This window comes from Aquarana catesbeiana, linkage group LG08, assembly GCF_042186555.1.
Source record: "Aquarana catesbeiana isolate 2022-GZ linkage group LG08, ASM4218655v1, whole genome shotgun sequence".
NCBI lineage: Eukaryota > Metazoa > Chordata > Amphibia > Anura > Ranidae > Aquarana > Aquarana catesbeiana.
Genome location: NC_133331.1, coordinates 67,257,401 through 67,279,861, shown reverse-complemented (window position 1 = coordinate 67,279,861; position 22,461 = coordinate 67,257,401). Strand labels below are relative to the sequence as shown.

Sequence of the window (22,461 nt, the reverse complement as noted above, 5' to 3'; positions counted from 1 at the left end):
TACAAAAGACTCCTTGCTTACTTCCCTGTCAGTCGATCAAGCTCCTCCTACCGGTTTCGTCACAATCTCGTGACTTCCTCTGGGAATTCCCAGAGGAAGTCACAGGATTGTGACAAAACCGGTAGGTGGAGCTTGATTGGTTGAGGAGGAAGTAAGCAAGGAGTCTGTGTATATATATATATATATATATATATATATATATATATATATATATATATATATATATATAATCTTAAATAGCTGTCTATTCTCTGTATTCCTCCCCTGTCTTTTATGCATAGTAATATATTTATTATTTTTTTATAGGTCATCTTGATTCTTACAAAGCTGTATGATTTCAATCTGGGGAGCGTGACAGAGAGTTCCCTCTGGAGGTAGGTAGATTATTATTATTATTATTATTATACTGTATACTCTACAAAAAATAAATGTTTTGCATTTTGCTACAATTCAAACAAATGTGACTTCCCACTTGGTTCTGTCTTGGGGTATCCAATCCCTCTCTTCTATAAATAAGTCTGCTTCCCTTACTGATGACTTATTAAGACAGCAGGGAGTTTTGTTAGATGCATTGTAATTACTTTCAGCAATGCTACGCACTAAGGCCTGGTTCACACTGGTTCACATGGGTTGCACTGAATCCCATGAAAATGGAAAAGACATTGCTTCCAATGGTGCCTGTTCACATAAATGCAGGACTTTGGGGAAGGGTCCTGTGCTACTTTGATGCAATGCAGTGTTGTCAACAGACTTCAGTGGAAATGCATCAATATTGAATCTACATGTCTTTTGATGCAATTTTGTGTGCTCTTTGTGCTGGATTGATAGGAGACAGCACCCACTGCCGTCCCCACAACAAATGACTCAGTGGCCATGACCAGTAAGATGGCCGTGCTCCGCTCCAGTACGTGATGATGTCACATACCAAAGCACTACCCTACTCGTTTTGCCATCATAAGTGTTATCGTGGTGTGTTTTATCTGGATCCATGTGAGTGCATCCTTTTTATCTAATAAAATTGGATTTATAAGAAATACTACACCATGAGAGGGTTCTTTTTCTTCCCCTGGCACATATCCTTGGAAGATTACTGCCTTTTACCATCTGGCCACTTCAGTGTGGGAAAGTTCTAAGCTGGGTATGTATATTGGTGGACCAGGTCCCTTGTGAACCATTCCAGGAGTACTGTTGCATGACTTGACCACTTGTAATTACAGTAGGTGGGCAACTCCATCTGGTAAGAGACTGTGTGTGCTTCCTGAGGTGGTGGAGAATCTCCTTCTCTTTGGGTCATATCTTTATTCACCATACTGTTATTGCATGAGGACTAAAGATGGGCTTTTTATTCACTTTGGTGTAACTATATTATATCTTATTAAGGAGTGCTACACTTCTTGTGTCCTAACATAGATGAGTCATCCCTGCTGACAGCAGAATGTAAACTAAAGAGCCGGCATAAAAAAAAAAACATAACGTGGGGGTCCCCCTTAGAATCCATACCAGACCCTCATCCAAGCCTGCAGCCCAGGAAGGGTAGGACGAGCGAGCACCCCCCCCAACCATACCAGGCTACATGCCCTCAACAATATGGGGTGGGGCACATTGTCAGGGGGGAGACCCCATATATATTCACATAGAGGGAGGCCGTGATCTGGGGCCCCATTGTTAAAGAGAGCTGCCTGATTCCGAAAAGCTACCCCCCCACACCTCCAACAACCACTGAACCAGGGTTGTGGGGAAGAGGCCCTTGTCCTGGCAAAGTTCTCACTCGTCCCACCCTCTTTCCTGGCCTTCTAGGCTGCATGTTTAGATAAGGGTCTAGTATGGATTTTAGAGGGGATCCCACACCATTTATTTTTTGGTGTGGGGTTCCCCTTTATCTCCATACCAGAGAGAGATAGATTAGGATGTGGTGGGCATAGAGATGATTTTGGTAGCCATGTGAGGTTATCAACTGACCAGGGAAGTAGGTGTAGATAGAAAATTGAAGAGGGCTGAGGATCGAACCTTGGGGAACTTCTACTGAAAGAGGGAGAGGAGAGAAGGAGATAGAGTTGTAGGTGACCCTAAAGACGCATTGAGATAGGTAGAAGGAGAAACCAAGAAAGAGCAGAGTCTTGGAGGCCAAAGAAGATTCTTTTTTTTGTAGGGAGGAGCGGGTGATTAACTGTGTCAAAGGCAGCAAATAGGTCTAACAGGACTGAGTACTAAGTAGTGGCAATTGGTTTTAGTGGTTATTAGGTCATTAACATACTATAAGGCTGGGTTCACTATTGTTGCACAGGGACAACATTCATTCTAAATGGCATCCCAACACACATTACCAATACACCCATTTACAATACACTTTAGAACACAGTAACACACTACTGTGTCTTGTAGTGTGCTGCATTACAAAAAAAAGTACACGTACCTTCAAGGTGTGTTAGGCAGCATATTCAGTGAATGGGCTGCCTTAACGCAACACATGTTAACATACGTCATATCATGTGAATCCAGCCATTGGTGGTCTTGCTACTTTGTTTGAGAAGAATTAAATTAAAGCAAAACTCTTGGCTAAATGCATAGTTGAATCACTATATAGTGAAAAAGTCCTGGACATCTGACCATCACACCTATATGAGCTGGATGGACACCCAATTCCAAAATCATGGGCAATAATATACCTAACAGCCCCCCGTTGTGGTTTTACAACCTCCACTCCTCTGGGAGGGATTTCCCCAATATTTGGAGAGTGTCTGTGGGAATTTGTGCCTATTTAGCCCAAAAAAGCATTTGTGAGGTCAGGCTCTGATGTTGGATGAGAAGACCTGACTCACAATCAGCATTCAAATTCATCCCAAAAGGTGTTCAGTAGGGTTGAGGTCAGCACACCATTCAAGTTCCTATACACCAAGCTGGTCAAACCATGTCTTTATGGAGCTGGCTTTGTGCACAGGGGCACAGTCATGCTGGAAAAGAAATTAGCCTTCACCAAACCTTTGACACAATGTTGGAAGCACACAATGTTTTAAAATATCTATGATATCAACTGTCATCACATTTTTTGGCCTCATAGTGTAGGTTTGGACATGAAATGTCCATAAAATTTTGGTTCTATAGTTGGCTTTGCATAGCTCTTCCAAAAGAATCCAAATTTACACCATGTTTTGGGGTTTTATTGGCAGACTAGTGTGTGGAGAAAGTAAATGTAAAATATTTAATATCACTTACCTTCCTCATTCACACGCTTGCTCATTTCCACCCTAAGGACTATGCAAAGCCAACTATAGAACCCAAAGATTATGGACACCTCCTGCCCAAATCTACACTATGAGGCCAAAAAATTGGAGGACAGCTTCTCCTCTCCCTTAGCCTGTGGCACTTTCAGGATTCCTAGTTAATGTCGTGGGCAGTTACTGCCCTATTTAATGGATCTTCCTTCCAGTGTCTGACACCCAAGCAACATTCCTGTTTTCCTCAAAACTCCTTCCCAGTGGCTTTGCTTGCTGGCTGTTTGGACTTCTAGTGTAACTATCTTGGCTTTTCCCCAATGGGTTCGCTTGTCTGCTGCCTGTCCCGACCCTTGGCCTGTTTTTTGCATCTTTTTCATCTCTCAAACACAGGAACTGTCTTCTCCTCTACTCTCTGAATGCTTCCACTGTTCATCTCCAGTTTGTGCAGGTTGGTTACTACATGTTAAAGTAAGCTGAACCTTGGGGTCATGACCTGGAGATAGCACACTGTTCAAATGAATTCCCTAGTAGCACATTTGCTAGCCCTTAGACTCCATGCCCCTGGGATCCCATGCCACCTGCTCACATGTGAGCTCACCCCCTTCTGCCCCGTCACGCTTACTTTGCTTGCTATAGACAATATACAGGTTGACTTTTAACTACCATAATACAAGTCTGTGTCCTAATCATAAGGATATAAAGTACTCTTAGACCTGATAGGGTTAAAGCACTCATGTTATGTCAGCACGCCACTGATCCTTTCCTTAAGAAACCCTCCTTAGACTTTATATGACCGCTATTAGCAGGACATCTACTATTTAGGTCAATTGCATGTTTCTCTCTCATTGCTTTAAGCTTGACCTTTACCAAGGCCCAACTGCATGGAAACATGCAGATCTATCAATCTTCTGTCTTCCTTGGAAGCCCCAAGACAACTTACTGGCATCCCTAAAGATGGTTAGTTTACTAATTTTTACTGGCGCTCTTGATTTATGAATACCTGCCTTCCCGCAGATGCTGCGTTAAGATCGTGTTCAGAATGTGCTGAATCTCGGCAGAAACTACAGCCAAGTCTTCAAGTCCCGTTGACATTTCCTGGGCCTGCCTAATTAATTGTTCTGATCCTTTATCAGCAAGGACTAGGCTTTCCAGATGCTTATTTCTATTTGTTTTCTATCCATCGGGAATGTCTATTCTCTTGTTTCTCACTATATGTGAAATCCTAGATTCAATCAAACATGACCCGTCTTTGATTTGAAGGCAGAATTAAATGCCCAAGGGGGTGTAGAAAAAGTTGGATCGTGTTTAAGCTTTTTTTTATTGTGAATTGGATTGCAGCCTAATTTAGGCTGAAGGGTTTGAAGCATATTTTATCAGTTTTTGCACTTGTGTATCTCTGAAGCCAAAAGTAAATCTGAAGCTAAACTTTTTTGGAAAGAGCACAGAATGGTTCAAATGTCTATCATGTTTTTCTTTTATCTTCTATGTCCCATTGGGGAGTGTTACCTTCACTTTCTTTCCCATAGACACAACAGGAAGTTGCATCTATGGAACACAAAATAACTCCTAAACTGGTGTCACTGGAACAAAGGTCCCCATTGCTGCCTTTTTGTAGTCTATTGTCTTTCTAATCATAGTTTTGGTTGATTTATATTAAAGATCTAGATTAAAGTTGCACTTTACCTCCATTATGCAAGCAAGCTTACGACTCTGAGAAGGGAGGCTAGATGAATCTACAATAAGTATTATCGTTACAGAATTAGAAATAAGCCATGTGTTTGACCTTACCTCTTGATCTTTATCCATTTTTAAACTACTAAGCAAAACTCACGTGTCCTTCTCTTTAGCCGTCATTACAGCTACCTTTCAGGCAAACCACTAACCACAGAGTTCAAGTATTCATTTATGATCTCTCTTATCTGGCAAAAGCTTTGTAATTTTGTTCTGTGATTCATGTGATTCTGGCTGACACCAGAGCCAAGAAGGTGACACCACTTTCACTGTCAGTGTTAAATATTATAGTGGTGTCACCATGGCCGCTGTTAGAAATCATGGGGCCCCATACAGACTTTCTGACGAGGCCCCCCAACTGCGCCTAAACCCCACCTACCCCCCCAAGGTGCATTAAACAGCAGCACTGACCTTATCCACCTATGCCCCAAAAATGAAAGCAAGCTCCTCCTTTGTTCCCACCTCCTGGTTCCCTCTGTTGACCGATGAGGGCCCAGGTAAATGTAATTTAGGAACTGGTAAGCAAGTAGGAGTGGGAGTGTGGTCTAGTAAAAATCCATTTATTTGTTTAGGCAGAAATGAACAACAAAGCTGCCCCAGCCCCCCTCCCTGTTTATTTGATGGGGCCTGGGCTTAGTACTACAGGACCAGTTGTACTGCCTTATCAGCAGCCCTGGGTGTCACCTCTCCTCCACCAACCTGTTGACTGGACAATAAAGGAGTGTACTGATAAGTAATCAACTCTGCTCAACAGGAGCGATGCCCTCATTAACACCCGAGCAATCTCAGTGCTCTAAATAAAAAAAAAAAGATTATTATTATTATTATTATTATTCAGGATTTATATAGCGGCAACAGTTTACGCAGCGCTTTACAATATAAAAGGGAGACAATACAGTTATAATACAATAAAATGCAAGAGGATTAAGAGGGCCCTGCTCAGAAGAGCTTACAATCTAATAGGGTGGGGGAGGTGGTACAAAAGGTTGTAACTGTGGGGAATGAGCTGATGGAAGTGGAAGGAGATTAGTTGGAGACGTGATAGGCTTTCCTGAAGAGATGAGTTTTCAGGGATCGCCTGAAGGTAGCAAGAGTAGGGGATAGCCGGATAGATGGAGGTAGCGAGTTCCAGAGGATGGGAGAGACTCTGAAGAAATCCTGGAGACGAGCATGGGAGGAGGAGATGAGAGAGCTTGAAAGCAGGAGATCTTGAGAAGAGCGGAGAGGTCGATTTGGGTGATATTTGGAGACAAGATTGGTGATGTAGCTCTGGGCAGAGTTGTGAATGGCTTTGCTTGTTGTGGTTAGTATTTTGAATTTAATTCGCTGGGTGATTGGGATCCAGTGTAGGGATTGGAGTAGAGGGTTGGCAGACACTGAGCGGTTGGTAAGGTGGATAAGTCTGGCAGCAGCATTCATGATAGACTGAAGAGGGGAGGAGCCTATGGAGAGGTAAGCCAATGAGAAGGGAGTTGCAATAGTCAAGGCGAGAGATAACAAGGGAGTGAATGAGGAGTTTGGTGGTTTCATTTGTTAAAAAGGGGTGAATTTTAGAGATGTTACGGAGGTGAATTCTACAAACTTTTGACAACGATTGGATTTGAGGCTGAAATGACAAGTCAGAGTCTAGGATTACACCTAGTACCCTGGCGTGAGGGGAGGGACTGATGGTTGCATTGTTGATTTTGAAGGAAATGTCATGGAGGGGGGCATGGCATGGGGGAATATTAATAGCTCAGTTTTAGAGAGATTTAGTTTAAGGAAGTGGTGCGACATCCATGCTGATATGTCAGTTAGTAAGTTAGTAATGCGAGAGGAGACTGAAGGAGTGAGGTGAGGAGTAGACAGATAGATTTAGGTGTCATCAGCGTTCCTGGCTTTGTTCAGTTGTCCGGCCAGCCGGAGGACGTGCCGGCTGGTTTCTTGGGTCTCCCAGTGGGAGGGGAGAGTCTGAGCAAGCTGTGGAAGGTGGCAGGAGGGGGAGTCCCCTCCCGCTGCTTGTAATAGCAATCAAGCTCCTAATTAGTTACAAGAGAGTTGACCATTGGCTCTGCTGGCATTACCCCGGTACAATCACTTGAAGTACAATGACATACCAGGTACATGATTTGGCGGCAACTGGCTATACTACTAGATATACCATGACTTGGATAAATGAAAACCTTCCAAGATATTGCTGAAGGAAATATGAAATGTGGCACCAGGGTTGTTTAAGATGGCTGTAGCGAGTAGATTTTTAAAGGGGCTGTAATGGCAGTGATCTCAAGCAGTCTTCTGTAATGTCTTCAGATTCCAACCACTCTTGTAGAATGTCTGCAGAATCTGACCATCTACTCTAGAATGACCGCAGTCTGTTTTCTGTAGCATCCTATATACTGAATATTTATGTTTGGCCCTCTGGCGATTTATGGGGCCACACCTGAGGCTTTTAGGGCTAGTTTACACTTGGATACACTATTTTTAAAGCACTCTGAATGCCAAAAAAGCACCTGTCACTAAATAAAATGGTTAGCTTACAGACCTAGTTATACATTGCATTTGCTTTGCCCAAAAAATGATACCCCATGTCACTTTCTTGGTGCTTCAAAGCATCTCCGATGCCTCCATAGACGTCTATGAGAACCTGCAGCTTTTGAGGGGCTTTTATTCAAAGTTAGCTTTGCTTTGGAGGCATTGCAGGTAGGAGATATCCCAGGATGCACTAGGAAACCAACAAGTGAACCGGAAAGACGTGATCAGCAGTCACTTTCGGTTCATGTGTATGTAGTACCCTCTAGTGTGCTAGACGTTAATGTAGACATTCAGGTTAAAACTAACTAACTCTACTGGCAGCCACATTCTAAGACTAGCCCTGTAAAGAAGAAATTGCTATACATACCTTTGTTGAAGACGCTCTGGTCCAGTCTCACTCTGAGATGTCCGTGGCAGCTTCTGTGTGGGCGTGTTCAGAAGAGGCAGCTGACAATGGAAGCCCCATAGTCAATCCATGGGTGACGTCACTTCTCAGGCATTTCCCAGCCTTTGTCGGCTGTCTCCTGCACACAGCTTCCGCCACAGGAGACCAGACTGGATCGGCTTCAGAAAAAGTATGTATAGCGATTTTTGCTTTACAGGGTTAGGTAGGTTAGTCTTAGAATGTGGCTGCGAGCAGATTTAGAGATGTTAGTTTTAGGCTGAACTTCTACTTTAAGTGCAGGTAAGTTTATTGACTCATGGTAAGTGTGAGTCTGGAATCTGGCTCAGGGTTTATTGCAGGTCAGGGCTGGATGACTCACAGAAGCAGGTCTGTGGTGCCTCCCCCTGGTTTTGGGAGTTTGGAAAACCTGTTAGAAGTTAGAGGGCGGAGGCCAGTAGGATTGATCTGCATACTTAGGGGAGCTTAGCCAATCCCCCGGCAGTGGTGGCTGAGCAAGCCCTTCAAATCGGATGAGTCATGTCGGCAGGTAAGACGGGTGGAAGATGGAGTGCTTAGAAGACTGTCGGTGACCTAGGAGGGGTATCCTAGGTCTAGGGGAGACCCTAGCTCCGGGCTGGGCTCAGGCTGGCTCAGGGGTATCCATTCAGCAGAGTGGATTGACATGGAATCTCTCCTAAAAAGCAGTGGGAGGAAGGAGGACAGTGTGAGTACATCAGCACACTCAGGGACATTCAAGGGGAGAGACTGCCACATGTAGCCTTTCTAAAAGGACAGCACTGTGCTTTTATTACCTTGCCCTGGGAGATCTTCAGAGCAGCCAGGAGTGCTGGTAGTGCCTGCAAGCAGTGTAGCTGGGATCAGTTTTACGCAAGGAGAGGATACATTCCTGCATGCAGTGTGCCTCAAATTTTGTGCTATTTACAGAGGGGCTGAGAGCTCCTTGTCTGTAATAGACTTTTGCTTCTAAATCCGCTAAGGACTGTGTGAGGAAAGGAGAGAAAACAGTCTGAGATCTTTTTGTACAGAGTAAGGAAGTTGTCCCTTGTCTTGAAGTTGAACATCGCATAAATCCCTTCACCCATTAAAGTTGTTACCCCTAATAAATAAAAAAAAAACAAAGCCAAGGGACTGACTTCTAGTGTTTGCATGCATGTGGATAATGCGTGTTGCCTGGCTGTGCGGGAGTAGGGGAACCAGTTGCCAGGAGCCCCTGCAGGGGTAGTGCTACATGTATATATTCTGGAAGTGTCTGGTGCTGATGTCACATCTGGTGTGCAGTGTGGAGCAGCATGAAGATTTGCAGGGTCCAGACAGGAGCGGACCAACAAGCAGATGCACGCCTGGTGCAAATCATGGGAATGCTATAGTGGAAGGTGAGCAGGGACTGAAGAGTGAGAACTGAGTGGCAGAGGATCAGCAGAACTGGGGGGCTGAAGCAGAAGAAACTAAAAGATGTCACATGTGGTGAGCATCATGGGAGCAATATAGCGAGAGAAGAGCAGCGACTGGAGAGAAAGGAGGATCAGAAAACCAGATTATCAGCAGAACTGGGGGTTACTACTGAGCAGGGGATCAGCAGAGGTGAGTATTACTACTGAGTGGGGGATCAGCAGAGCTGGGTATTACTACTGAGTGGGGAATCAGCAGAGATGGGGTTACTATTGAGCAGGGTATCAGAAAAGGTGGGGGTAATACTGATTGGGGCATGGACAGAGCTAGGGGTTACTACTGAGTGGGGGATCAGCAGAGCTGGGGATTACTACTGAGTTGGGGGATCAGCAGAGCTGGGAGTTACTACTGAGTGGGGGATCAGCAGAGCTGGGGATTACTACTGAGTGGGGGATCAGCAGAGCTGGGGGTTACTATTGAGTAGGGGATCAGAAAAGTTGGAAGTACTACTGACTGTGGCATCAGCAGAGCTGGGGGTTACTACTGAGTGCGTGATCAGCAGAGCTTGGGGTTACTACTGAGTGGGGGATCAGCAGAGCTGGGGATTACTACTGGGTGGGGGATCAGCAGAGCTGGGGGTTACTATTGAGCAGGGGATCAGAAAAGGTGGGGGTACTACTGATTGGGGCATGAGCAGAGCTAGGGGTTACTACTGAGTGGGGGATCAGCAGAGCTGGGGGTTACTACTGAGTGGGGGATCAGCAGAGCTGGGGATTACTACTGAGTGGGGGGATCAGCAGAGCTGGGAGTTACTACTGAGTGGGGGATCAGCAAAGCTGTATTACTACTGAGTGGGGGATCAGCAGAGCTGGGGGTTATTATTGAGCAGGGGATCAGAAAAGTTGGGGGTACTACTGATTGTGGCATCAGCAGAGCTGAGGGTTACTACTGAGTGTGTGAGCAGCAGAGCTGGGGTTACTGCTGAGTGGGGGATCAGCAGAGCTGGAGGTTACTACTGAGTGGGGGATCAGCAGAGCTGGGGATTACTACTGAGTGGGGGGATCAGCAGAGCTGGGGGTTACTATTGAGCAGGGGATCAGAAAAGGTGGGGGTACTACTGATTGGGGCATGAGCAGAGCTAGGGGTTACTACTGAGTGGGGGGATCAGCAGAGCTGTATTACTACTGAGTGGGGGATCAGCAGAGCTGTATTACTACTGAGTGGTGGATCAGCAGAGCTGGAGGTTACTACTGAGTGGGGGATCAGCAGAGCTGTATTACTACTTAGTGGGGGATCAGCAGAGCTGGGGGTTACTACTGGGTGGGGGATCAGCAGAGCTGGAGGTTACTACTGAGTGGGGGATCAGCAGAGCTGTATTACTACTGAGTGGGGGATCAGCAGAGCTGTATTACTACTGAGTGGGGGATCAGCAGAGCTGAGGGTTACTACTGAGTGGGGGATCAGCAGAGCTGAGGGTTACTACTGAGTGGGGGATCAGCAGAGCTGGGGGTTACTACTGGGTGGGGGATCAGCAGAGCTGGGGGTTACTACTGAGCATGGGATCTGCTGAACAAGGGTACTAATAAGCTGGGGATCTGCTGAACGGGGATACTAATAAGCTGGGGACTTGCTGAATGGGGATACTAATAAGCTGGGGTTCTACTGGGCCCCTTTAAAACAAGTAGAAAATCAAAACACACAGGACATTTGCCAAGCTTCATTAAAGCTTCAAAAAAAGCATCACAGAAGCATCAAAAACACATCAAAAAAGATTGTTGAAGCAGTAGGCGCTTTAATGTGTGTTCAAATTGAAGCGAGTGTAAACAAGCCCTTATATCTAGTAAGTTGGCCACCACTATCTTATAAAGTGTCTTGCCAAAAATAAACATTCTACTGTAGAGAATGCCTGGAATTGCATTCATATCTCTCGCAACTTCTGAGAAAATCAGTTCATCTTCAGGTTGCCATATTGCAAAGAAGCAACATTTTAATATTTTTGACAATTTTTTTTTTATGATTCTATTACTGTAGACTGAAATAAAAAGGTGATTTTTCATCACATTAAATTGACTTGTGGGGCAATTGAATATGTCATATCAAATTTATTAGCAAGTTTTTATCCAAAGGGGACCTAGCATCAGATTTAGTCTCTCGGGTTAATTATGAGCCCGCTAAGTAATGTGTCATTGTAAGGTATTTATTACCTCTCACAGAGATCACAGTATTTCTCCCAATAATGTCTTCATTACTTTTTTCTCTAGGAGGACGAAGTCATCTTTTTTTAGGGTCACTATCTCCTCCCTGGACTGAGATGTCAGCTCACAGATGACACAATAACGGCAGTCCTTGTGCTTGTGTTGTTCTTGGTTGTATTCACAAATGTCTGACACAGTTTAGACTGCCATGTCTAAGCCCCGTGGGAAGGGGCGAATCGCATCGGTGGGTTCGGCTGGTGTGGAGCTTAGCCTGAGGCTGCTTTTAGTATCCTTACCGTTTGGGCTTTGCTGGATGCGTGGCACTTGGGATCATTTCTTAATGCATGTTTCCACATTGAACCAAAAGCAGCTCTACACCAGCCTGCACTCTATAGCGGGAGTCACTGGACCTGGACAGATAAAGAGTTTGCACCCCCAATCTATGATTTTGGTCCAAAGTTCAGCCCCTGCTGCAGCCTCTCAATTTGTGACTTGCTACAAAGTTAGAGTTCATTAGGGATGGTAAAAATAGATGATTGAGCCATGTCCCCCCCCCCCCCCCCACAGCACCCCTTAAGCTGCAAAGAAAAAAAGCTGCAAAGACATCCAAATGGGGATGTACACATGCTGTGGCTATGATGCTTCGCAGCCTCTGCAAAAATTATACCTTTGACGCATTTGGTGGGAAGTACTGAACATGACCCATTCAAATGAATGGAGGTGTGCTACAACTTTATATAATGCACAAGATTGTGGCCTGGTGGTGCTGGCTTTACGGGATCAAAACAAGCGCTGAGGAGGTGAAACATCACCTTCTTGCTTCCTGTCAAATGCCTCTAAAAAGTGATCCACCATGGATTTCTTTTAAGAGGGGCAGCAAGATCTGCCGCGTCCTTAAACTTAGCCTTATGCCGCGTGCACACGATCGGAAATTCCGCCAGCAAAACTCCGATGAGAGATTTTTGTCGGAAAATGCGACCGTGTGTATGCTCCATCGGTCTTTTGCTGGCGGAATTCCAGCCAGCAAAAGATTGAGAGCAGGTTCTCTATTTTTCGGTCAGGAAAAGTTCCTATCCAAAAAATGCGATTGTACAAATTCCGACGTGAAAAATTCCTACGCATGCTCGGAAACAATTCGATGCATGCTCGGAAGCATTGAACTTCATTTTCTCGGGTCGTCGTAGTGTTGTACGTCACCTCGTTCTTGACGGTCGAAAATTCAGAGAACTTTTGTGTGACTGTGTGTATGCAAGGCAAGTTGGGCGGAATTCCGTCGGAAAAACCATCCAAGTTTTTTCCGACAGAAAATCTGCTCGTGTGTACGGGGCATAAGGCTTTGTCCACATGGGCATACTAAAGCATGATCTGCATGATGGCCATGTTTTCCTGCACGGGATTCACAGGTGTTCTAGGCACTCGTGTGCAGGTAGTCCAATTTATGTCAACTGGGACACACCCGCTCCACCCAATTTGGCATCCACGTGGGAGGGTACATTTTCCTGAATGCAGACAGTGTGAGTTTGGGGACTTGCACCCACATGGATGTCAAATTAGGAGCAGAGGCTGTCCATGCGGCCACCACACCCCTATTGACATGAATGGGACTACCTGCATTACCTTTACAGCAGGAGATAGCTTGGTGTCAACATCGGAAGAAGAGAAGAGGGAAGAAGACAACCCAGAAGTCCGGGCCACCGCTGGCAAAAGAGCGGCAGAAGAACCAGACACCGGGAGAAGAGGTCGAACACCCGGAAAAGAGGCCGGAGAGCGGGAGAAGACCTGAACACCGGGAGAAGGCAAGGCCTCAGGACTGGGGCTTAAGGGTGGATTTTTAAAGTGGTTGTAAACCCTTACATATACCCAGTGAAGTGATTGGCCTCAAGTGATACACAGAGATGAAACAAATCCTCCTACATACGTTGTACCTGTTTACCTGCAGTCTTCTCTTCTCTGCAGTCAAAGTCCAGAATTTATAAAGCCTGTCTGAGCTGTCAGAAAAACTGGAGGGGGGGGCAGTGAAATGAAATTACACACTGCACGGCTCAGTGAGGAGAGCTTTGAAAGCTGACTGGAGAGAAGGGACATTCCACCCTTCACACAGCACACAGGAGCAGAGCTAAGGCTGTCAATCACAGGCTGTGTGCTGGAGCTATAACAAACACAAAATCTCCTGTGCTTGAGAGTGGGCCTGGAGATTTCAATACAATTATATTTTCATCCTGGCTTTCATGAATAAGTCTTGCCTTGCTGCCCTCATTAGACTGGGGGAGTCTGGAACCACTGAAACCTCAAAACAAAACAGAGGGAGCACCAACCTAGTACATTATCCTAAAAACATGACTTTATTATTGTAAAAGGTGGTAAGTATCATGCTCACAAAATGACATAGGTTCAAAGCTCATCTTAAAGAACAGCACCATCCAGTCCACAGTACATCATAATGTGTGACAGGACAATTGGAGATCCAACAGGTTAACGCGTTTCGAGGACTTGGGCTCTGAGGAAGAGGCAAGTCCTCAAAACGCGTTAGCCTGTTGGATCCCCTGTCGCCGGTCATGTTGTACTGTGGAATGGATGATGCTGAGCTTTATGATGAGCTTTGATGCAAATGTAATTTTGTGAGTATAATACTTACCACATTTTACAATAAAAAAGTCATGTTTTTAGGATAATGTACTAGGTCGGTGCGTCCTTTGTTTTGTTTTGTTGTTTATGTGCTGGAGCTCCATCCCCTGCCCCCTTTTCTCTTGGTGTCAGGAAAACTTGTCAGAAGTCGTATATGCAGATAGTAAAGAAACAGGGCAGCAAACAGAAATGACACTTAGTGCTCTGGATTGAGACAAACACACACTATAGAGGGATATGCTTTGTTCATATTTCATGCCTGAGGTTTACAATCACTTTAATAATAAAAGGTGGAGCTTTTCTGAAAAAATTATTCTGTTGCTGTATACAGTATGTGACATATCAGGAATGTATTCATGCAGACTTGTAGAATTACTGAGAGATCTGCTGTAAGATGGGTTTGGATACATCCTTGCATAAAGCAGAAAAAAAAAAAAACGCTTAATTATTTTCTGCAATCACTTGAGCACAAACCCGAACTCGCTGTTGCCAATCCGCTGACCAAAAATATACCTTGGCGTTTGCAAAATAAATTAGAGTTTCTCAAGGTTTCGAAACACTGTTCATTAGTCTAATGATTGGGCTGAGTTTTTTTTATCCTCATACTAATTAGTCCAACATCAACTATCATTTGGCAGCATTGGGCAATTAGTTAACATTGATCTTGAAAAAAGCGTGGTTTTAAAGTAAAAAAAAAGTAAGTGCTCGTTGCCAAGTTAATCCCTAAAAATGACAAAAGTGAAGCTGCCGCTGGGAAAATAAAAGACGTTTTTGGCCCCCAGAGTCAGCTGTGGAGGGTTTTTGCAGATGACTCAAGTCGCCGGGCGCAGCAGTGCGGATCCTTAAATTGGTCTTGACGGGAGAACTTGTCATACAGTTAAAACAAATTAGGTTTCAGAGAAGTGAGACCTGGCTTGCTCTTGGGAAGTGAATGTACACTTTTATTAATTGTCTTAACTGCATGATGAAACATTCCTGCTTAAAATGGGAAAAAAACATATTTCTAAAGACTCTTGGGGGTGAAGAGTTCATATAATGGATTTCTAGGCAAATAATACTTTCAAGTGCCACATGTCATAATGTGCTTTATGTAAAAACACACCATGTACTGCAATTCAAGGGATACACTGAAATTAAAAAAAATCTATTTTGGGAACTACTTTTAGATATCTCACCATTTTATAATTATATCACTGATACAAGTTTCTTTTCAAGTTAGAAAGCCGTAATATAAAATAAAAAAATAAATTAAAACAGCCCATAATAGCTTTTGTTTAAAGGTTGAATGCAGTGTTAATTTCGTCGACTAAAACGACTAAAACATTTTAGTCGACTAAATGAATATAAATGAATGTAAACTAAATGAGACCGTGTGTGGGCTCCATCACACATTTTCCATCGGAATTTCTGACACACAAAGTTTGAGAGCTTGCTATAAAGTTTTCAGACAACAAAATCCGTTGTCGGAAATTCCGATCGTGTGTACACAAATCCGATGCACAAAGTGCCACGCATGCTCAGAATAAATAAAGAGATGAAAGCTATTGGCTACTGCCCTGTTTATAGTCCCGCCGTACGTGTTTTACGTCACCGCGTTCAGAACGATCGGATTTTCTGACAACTTTGTGTGACCGTGTGTATGCAAGACAAGTTTGAGCCAACACCCGTCGGAAAAAAATCCTAGGATTTTGTTGTCGGAATGTCCGATCAATGTCCGACCGTGTGTACAGGGCACACGACTTCAAAATTAACACTGGTCTGTAGTGCGTGTTCATACCTCAATACCATAATAAATAATATATTCGATTTTTCATTCCAGCAGTATATAATGAGTTTGGAAATTGTAGAGAAATGTTAACTAATGCATTACGATTTAATTACACCCATTCAATTTTAGACGACTAAAATGAGTTTTAGTCGACCAAAATGTACTGGAGATTTAAGTCGGCTAAGTACGACTAAAACTAAAACAACTGCAGAAGACTAAAATGGGACCAAAACTAAAATGCTATTTTAGTCCTAAGACTAAGACTTAAACTAAATCGAAATTTGCTGCCAAAATTAACACTGGTTGAATGTTTTAAAAAATGTTTTATATTTTGTTATTAGTGTTGTTAGAAAATGTTTGTTTTTCAAAAAAAAAATATATGATGCCTGGTGCACCCCTTGACTTTAGAAACGCACCGTGTACTGGAATTTAAGGTGTACACTGAAATAAATAAATAAAATAAATTGGAAACTGCTTTTAGATATCTCATAATTTTTATATATTTATACAAGTTTTTTTTGTAAGTTAGAAAGCTTTGATATAAAATAGAAAAATACATAACATGACCCTTAACCACTTCCAGACCGGCTCACTCCGATATATATGTCGGCACTTTGGAGAGGGATATCGTTGCCGCAAGATCACTTTTATCAGCGGCGGGAGAGGTCCCCCCCTCCCACCGCTCTCCGGAGCCCTCCGCCGCTTACCGGAGCCATCGGTATCGGTGGAGGCGATCGGGTCTGTTACCTGGCTTGGTATGGAGATGTGTGAGGGAAAGTTGGCCCCCACCCGTCTCCATACCGTTGCAGGGCAGAAGCGATGTCAAAACATCACTTCCGCCCATAGCTCTTAAAGGGACATTTTTTTTTTTTAAATGACATTTATTTTTATTTTTTTTATTGCATTTTAGTGTAAATATGAGATCTGAAGTCTTTTTGACCCCCAGATCTCATATTTAAGAGGTCCTGTCATGCTTTTTTCCTATTACAAAGAATGTTTACATTCCTTGTAATAGGAATAAAAGTGACTCTTTTTTTTTGTTTAAAAAAAGAACAGTGTAAAAATAAAAAATAAAAGGTAAAATAAATAAGAAAAAAAAAAATTTAACGCACCACGTCCCTCCGAGCTTGCGTGCAGAAGCGAACGCATACATATGAAAACGGTGTTCAAACCACACATGTGAGGTATCTCCACGATTGGTAGAGCGAGAGCAATAATTCTAGACCTCCTCTGTAACGCAAAAAACATGCAACCTGTAGAATTTTTTAAACGTCGCCTATTGAGATTTTTAAGGGTAAAAGTTTGTCGCCATTCCACGAGTGGGCGCAGTTTTGAAGTGCGACATGTTGGGTATCAATTTACTCGGCGTAACATTATCTTTCAAGATATAAAAAAAAATTGGGCTAACTTTACTGTTGCTGTCATTTACCTATAGGTAAGCCTACAATAAGGCTAACCTATAGGTAGTGTAAATATCTCCTAAACGCATGCGCAGGAGTGATGTAATCGCGGGTGAAAATGGAAAATAAAAAAATAAAAATTCCAGCGTTATACAACTGCTTTAATAACTTAGTGCCGATTTTGTAAAGGTTGAATGTGTTCAAAAATGTTTTATATTTTTGTTCTTACTGTTGTTAGAAAATGTTTATTTTTCGAATAAACATATACAACCCCTTTACACTGCTATGAAAAAGGACTATTTTTAAATGTCTCACAATTTTTATATAATTTGTAGAAGTCTATTTTCAAATGAGAAAGCAGTGATATAGTATAAAAAATAAAATACTGTACATAACATGAACCTTAATAACTCAGGGCCAGTTTTTTAAAGGTTGAGTGTTTCATAAACGTTTTAAAATTTTGCTCTTACTGTTTTTGGAAAAAGTTATTTTTTTTAAATAAACATATAGTACGGGGTGCATCCTTGACTCGGAGAGCATTGTGGGAGTAGGTAGCTGTTTGCTTTTAGACTGTCTTTGTCTAATTAGAACTCTTTATGAAGATATACACAATAGGGAGTGAGAATGTAGGGAGGGAGGAATGAGGTTTTTTTTTTGGTCAAATGTAAAAAGCATATTTCCAAAGGCTCTCGGGGGTGAAGAGTTAATATAATGGTTTTCTATGACAATTATACTTTTCTATGGATAGCCAATAAGTGCCACATGTCATAATGTGCCTTATTTAGAAACACACCGTGTACTGAAATTCAAGGGGTACATTGAAATTACAACATACAAAATATAAAACAGGAAATAAAACCACTTTAAGACATGGAAAGGTCATGAACATAATATGCAGATACACTGATGAAAAACAAACAAGGGGTATGAGTTGTGACTGGTTATGGTAAATAAAACACTTATAGGTATTTAAATAAGTAAGAGCAGTATGGCATGTAATGCCAGTGCCTATAGTGATGAAAAAAAATGAAAAATTAATGAGGTGTCATAATGAAGCACCATGGGGTAAGAGAGGAGTAAAAGAAGCAAAAAAGGAGGGGAAAGTCCATAGATGGTCAGAAAAGGAAAGGAGGAGAAAGAGATAAGAGATAGAGAAAAAGAGACGAGACAAGGGCAAATCTTCGAGACCTAATATAAGGATAAAAAAATCATCAAGAAAAAATATGAAAATAAAAAGACTAAATGCCAGAGGGGGGTGTCGTGGACGACTTATGAGTGGGTTCAGAGAACAGGCATGGAAGCTATTATATTATACTAGTGATGAATGGGGAGATGTAGTTAAAGATCCACCAGTAGGTGATTGCATCTCCTTAAGATCATCAGAGCTGGAGAAATGGATCCAAATAAACCACAAGACTTTATATTTGTTATATTTCTTCCATATGCATGATGTTGTTTACTGTGGCAACCCACAATGATAATGGAGGGGTGACATTCGTCTTCCAAAATAAGGGTACAAGTTGTTGTGCTGCTGAGAGAAAAAAACATTTCAGAGAAGCTCCTGAACCTGGGAGCATAGAAAGGAGTGCAATCTTGGGGGTAGGGGTCAAGGACTTATTATACTGTATTGTAAACATCAAAGACCTGAGACCAAAAGGGACGTATCTTACTACACTCCTACCAAATGTCCAGATAATTACCTTCCACAGAACCACAATCCTAACAAATGCCAGAAGTGGACATGAACAACTTATGTAAGGACTCGTGGTCCCTATAAAACCGCCACAGAAACTTAAGATTTTTTTCCTGTGCATAGCAGGAAATTGTGAAAATGAAGAATGAGTATGGCCTCAGTTAAATCAATAATTTAAAAATTCAGAAGTCGGTGCCATCATCCCGATTAGACAGACTTGGAGAAATACAGAAGTGGAGGCAGCTGCTGCCACTTGCCTGACCACGCATACACCCTATGAATTAGAGGTTGGGACTATCTCGGCACTTGTTAATAACATGAAAATAAGAAGAAATATATAAAAAGAGTATAAACTTTAATAATTACAAACCACATTTGCAAAATAGTACATATATAGCATACTAAAACAAATTAAATATACCACACTTGACATAAACATTAACAGGTATAACCCTAAGGTTTCTTGTACAGAGGGGTATATAAGATTATTTCCTCAACCGGTTTCACGGTTAGAACCGCTTCTTCAGGAGGGATAGGTCTAGAATTGATAAACTTTAGTTTAGACAAAGATAAAAATTACACAGCAAAAAAGGATAATAAACATAATACAAAAATAGTAACAAAATAGAAGACTGGCCTAGACTTCCATTCATTTCACCCGGGTGAGCACTCCCCTTACCCCCCTTTTTTTATTCGTATTTATTTTTGGTCATTATCCATTTAACCAGAACCTGTCCACAATCCCCGTGTCCGCCGTGGGGGGATTTGTATGGGGTCCCACTTTCCCATTGAATCCGTCTGAGTGGGTGAGCCAGTCTTCTATTTTGTTACTATTTTTGTATTATGTTTATTATCCTTTTTGTTGTGTAATTTTTATCTTTGTCTAAACTAAAGTTTTGCGGGCATTATCTCAGGCAATAAGAGAATGGGACTCAAGCAATTTGAGTAGGTCATGTTGAGCATTTTATAAATCTACTGTACATACAAGAAATATCTAAGGTCTGCTTATGAAAGGTTTCCAGATTGGCAATAGTGGAGAGTAGACAACGGATCTCCAACACTCTAGCTCTCTTTAAAGAGGTTGTAAACCTTCATTTTCAAGTTGTACCTATAGGCAAGCCTGTAATATAGCTTACCTATAGGTATAGTAAATATTTCCTAAACGTGAGCCATTTAGGAGATATTTACTCTGTACTGCGCCGATGATGTCCCTCCGTGGCGTTTCTTCACTAGCAAATGCCGTTAATGGCACCTCTCGCTCACATGCGTGGCAGTGACATCACGCGACTCTAGCCAGTCACAGAGTCGGCCCCGGAAGGAAGATGGGCGAACATGGATACAGCCTCCAGGGGGGACAGTGCAGCCTTTGTTTGCAGGCAAGTGTCACATAATGTGCTAGTATGCAATGCATACTAGCACATTATGCTTTTACTTTGCAGGGAACAAAAAAGGAAGTAAAACCCATCAGGGTTTACTTCCTCTTTAAGAATGAGCCATGTTGGATAAGGACACCTCAAATAACACATTTCAGTGCCTCCCACTGTATGAGAGGACTTGTTGCATCGGAAGCATGGTCCAGAACAAAGTTCTGGATAGTCCAAGTAACATCTGCAAAACATACAGAGTCCTTAAGTAAATTGTCATTTAAACATCAGCAGGTACCGTGGCAGGGTGCAGACAGACAAGCTAGCTTTGGATGGATGGGGGCGAGGCCAGGCCATAAAAAATTGCCAAGAGATGCTTGCAGAGGTGCATCTAAGAGGGATTGGGAAACAAAGAAATAGTCTATGTGGCCATAGGAGTTATGGGCAACTGAATATGGGGGATTATTTTTAGATAGATCTAAATTTTTATACAATTTATACAAGTCTCTTATCAAATTAGAAAGCATTAATATAAAATAAAAAATACATAACATGACCCTTAATAGCTTAGGGTCAATTTTTTAAAGGTTGAGTGTTTCATAAATGTTTTTATATTTTTCATCTGTTTTTGGAAAAAATGTTTATTTTTCAAATTAAACGCAAAGTATCGGGTGCAGCCTTGACAGTGCTGTTATAGAGCATTGTGTTAGGTAATTGTTTGCTTTCAGACTGAAGAGCAGGGAGTGAGGATGGAGGGAGGGAACAATGAGTATCTTTTCTTGGTCAAATGTAAAAAGCATATTTCCAAAGTTCTTGGGGTGAATAATAAATACAATGGATTTCTATGAGAACTATAATTTTCTCTGGTTAACTTGTAAGTGCCACTTGCCATAATGTGCTTTATTTTGAAACACATTGCAATTCCAGGGGTATGCTGAAAAAGATAATAATAATAACTTGGAGACTACTTTTAGATATCTCACACTTTTTATAAAATTTACAACTCTGTTTTCAAGTTAGAAAGCAGTGATATAAAATAAAAAATACATAACGTGACCCTTAATAGCTTAGGGACAATTTTTTAAAGGTTGAATATGTTCAAAAATGTTTTATATTTTTGTTCTTACTGTTAGAAAATGTTTATTTTTCGAATAAACATATACAACCCGATGTATTCCTTGACACTGCTAAAAAAAAAAAAAAAAGACTTTTTTTTTTTATCTCGCAATTTTTTTTTTATCTCGCAATATTTTTCAATTTTTATATCATTTTTACAAGTCTCTTTTCAAATTAGAAAGCAGTGATATAGTATAAAAAAAAATACATAACATGACCCTTAATAGCTTATTTTTTAGATTATTTTTTATTTTTTAGCAATTTTTAAAGGTTGCGTCGTTTATAAATGTTTTATATTTTGTTCTTACTGTTTTTGGAAAAAATGTTTATTTTTCAAATAAACGAATAGTATTGGGTGCATCCTTGACACTGCTGAAATGCCATGTACACACGGACATTCCGACAACAAAATTCATGTTATTTTTCTTACAGATGTTGGCTCAAACATGACTTACATACACACGGTCACACAAATCTTGTTGGAAATTACGAACGTCAAGAACGCGGTGACATACATGTACGACGAGCCGAGAAAAATGAAGTTCAATAGCCAGTGCGGCTCTTCTGCTTGATTCCGAGCATGCGTGGAACTTTGTGCGTCGGAATTGTGTACACACGATCGGAATTTACAACAACGGATTTTGTTGTCGGAAAATTTGAGATCCAGTTCTCAAATTTTGTGTGATGGAAATTCCAATGTAAAATGTCCGATGGAGCCTACACACGGTCGGAATTTCCAACAACAAGCTCCCATCGAACATTTTCCATCGGAAAATCCGATCGTGTGTACGGGGCATTAGAGAACATTGTGGGAGTAGGTAGTTGTTTGCTTTCAGACTGTCTTTTTCTAATTGGAACTCTGTATGAAGACATGCAGAGCAGGGAGGGAGGATGGAGGGAGGAATGTGTAATTTCTTCCTTTTTCCTCTTTTGCCAGTGTGTTATGATAGTTCATCTGGTCTGATTTGCCACCTGCTCACCATCCTTGGAGGAAAAGGCCCTGGCTGGGTATTAGCCACAGGCGACATGGCTGTCTTAATGAGTGGGC

The 22,461-nt window shown here is 42.0% G+C and overlaps 1 protein-coding gene across 1 annotated transcript in view; it reads left to right on the top strand.

Annotated features, from left to right (window-relative positions):
• Positions 1-22,461, top strand: part of SORCS3 (sortilin related VPS10 domain containing receptor 3) — a 988,335-nt gene that overhangs the window by 252,219 nt on the left and 713,655 nt on the right. The window contains exon 2 of the mRNA XM_073595927.1: positions 307-374. Coding sequence (XP_073452028.1) covers positions 307-374 — 68 coding nt within the window. The remainder of the gene's footprint in view (positions 1-306; positions 375-22,461) is intronic.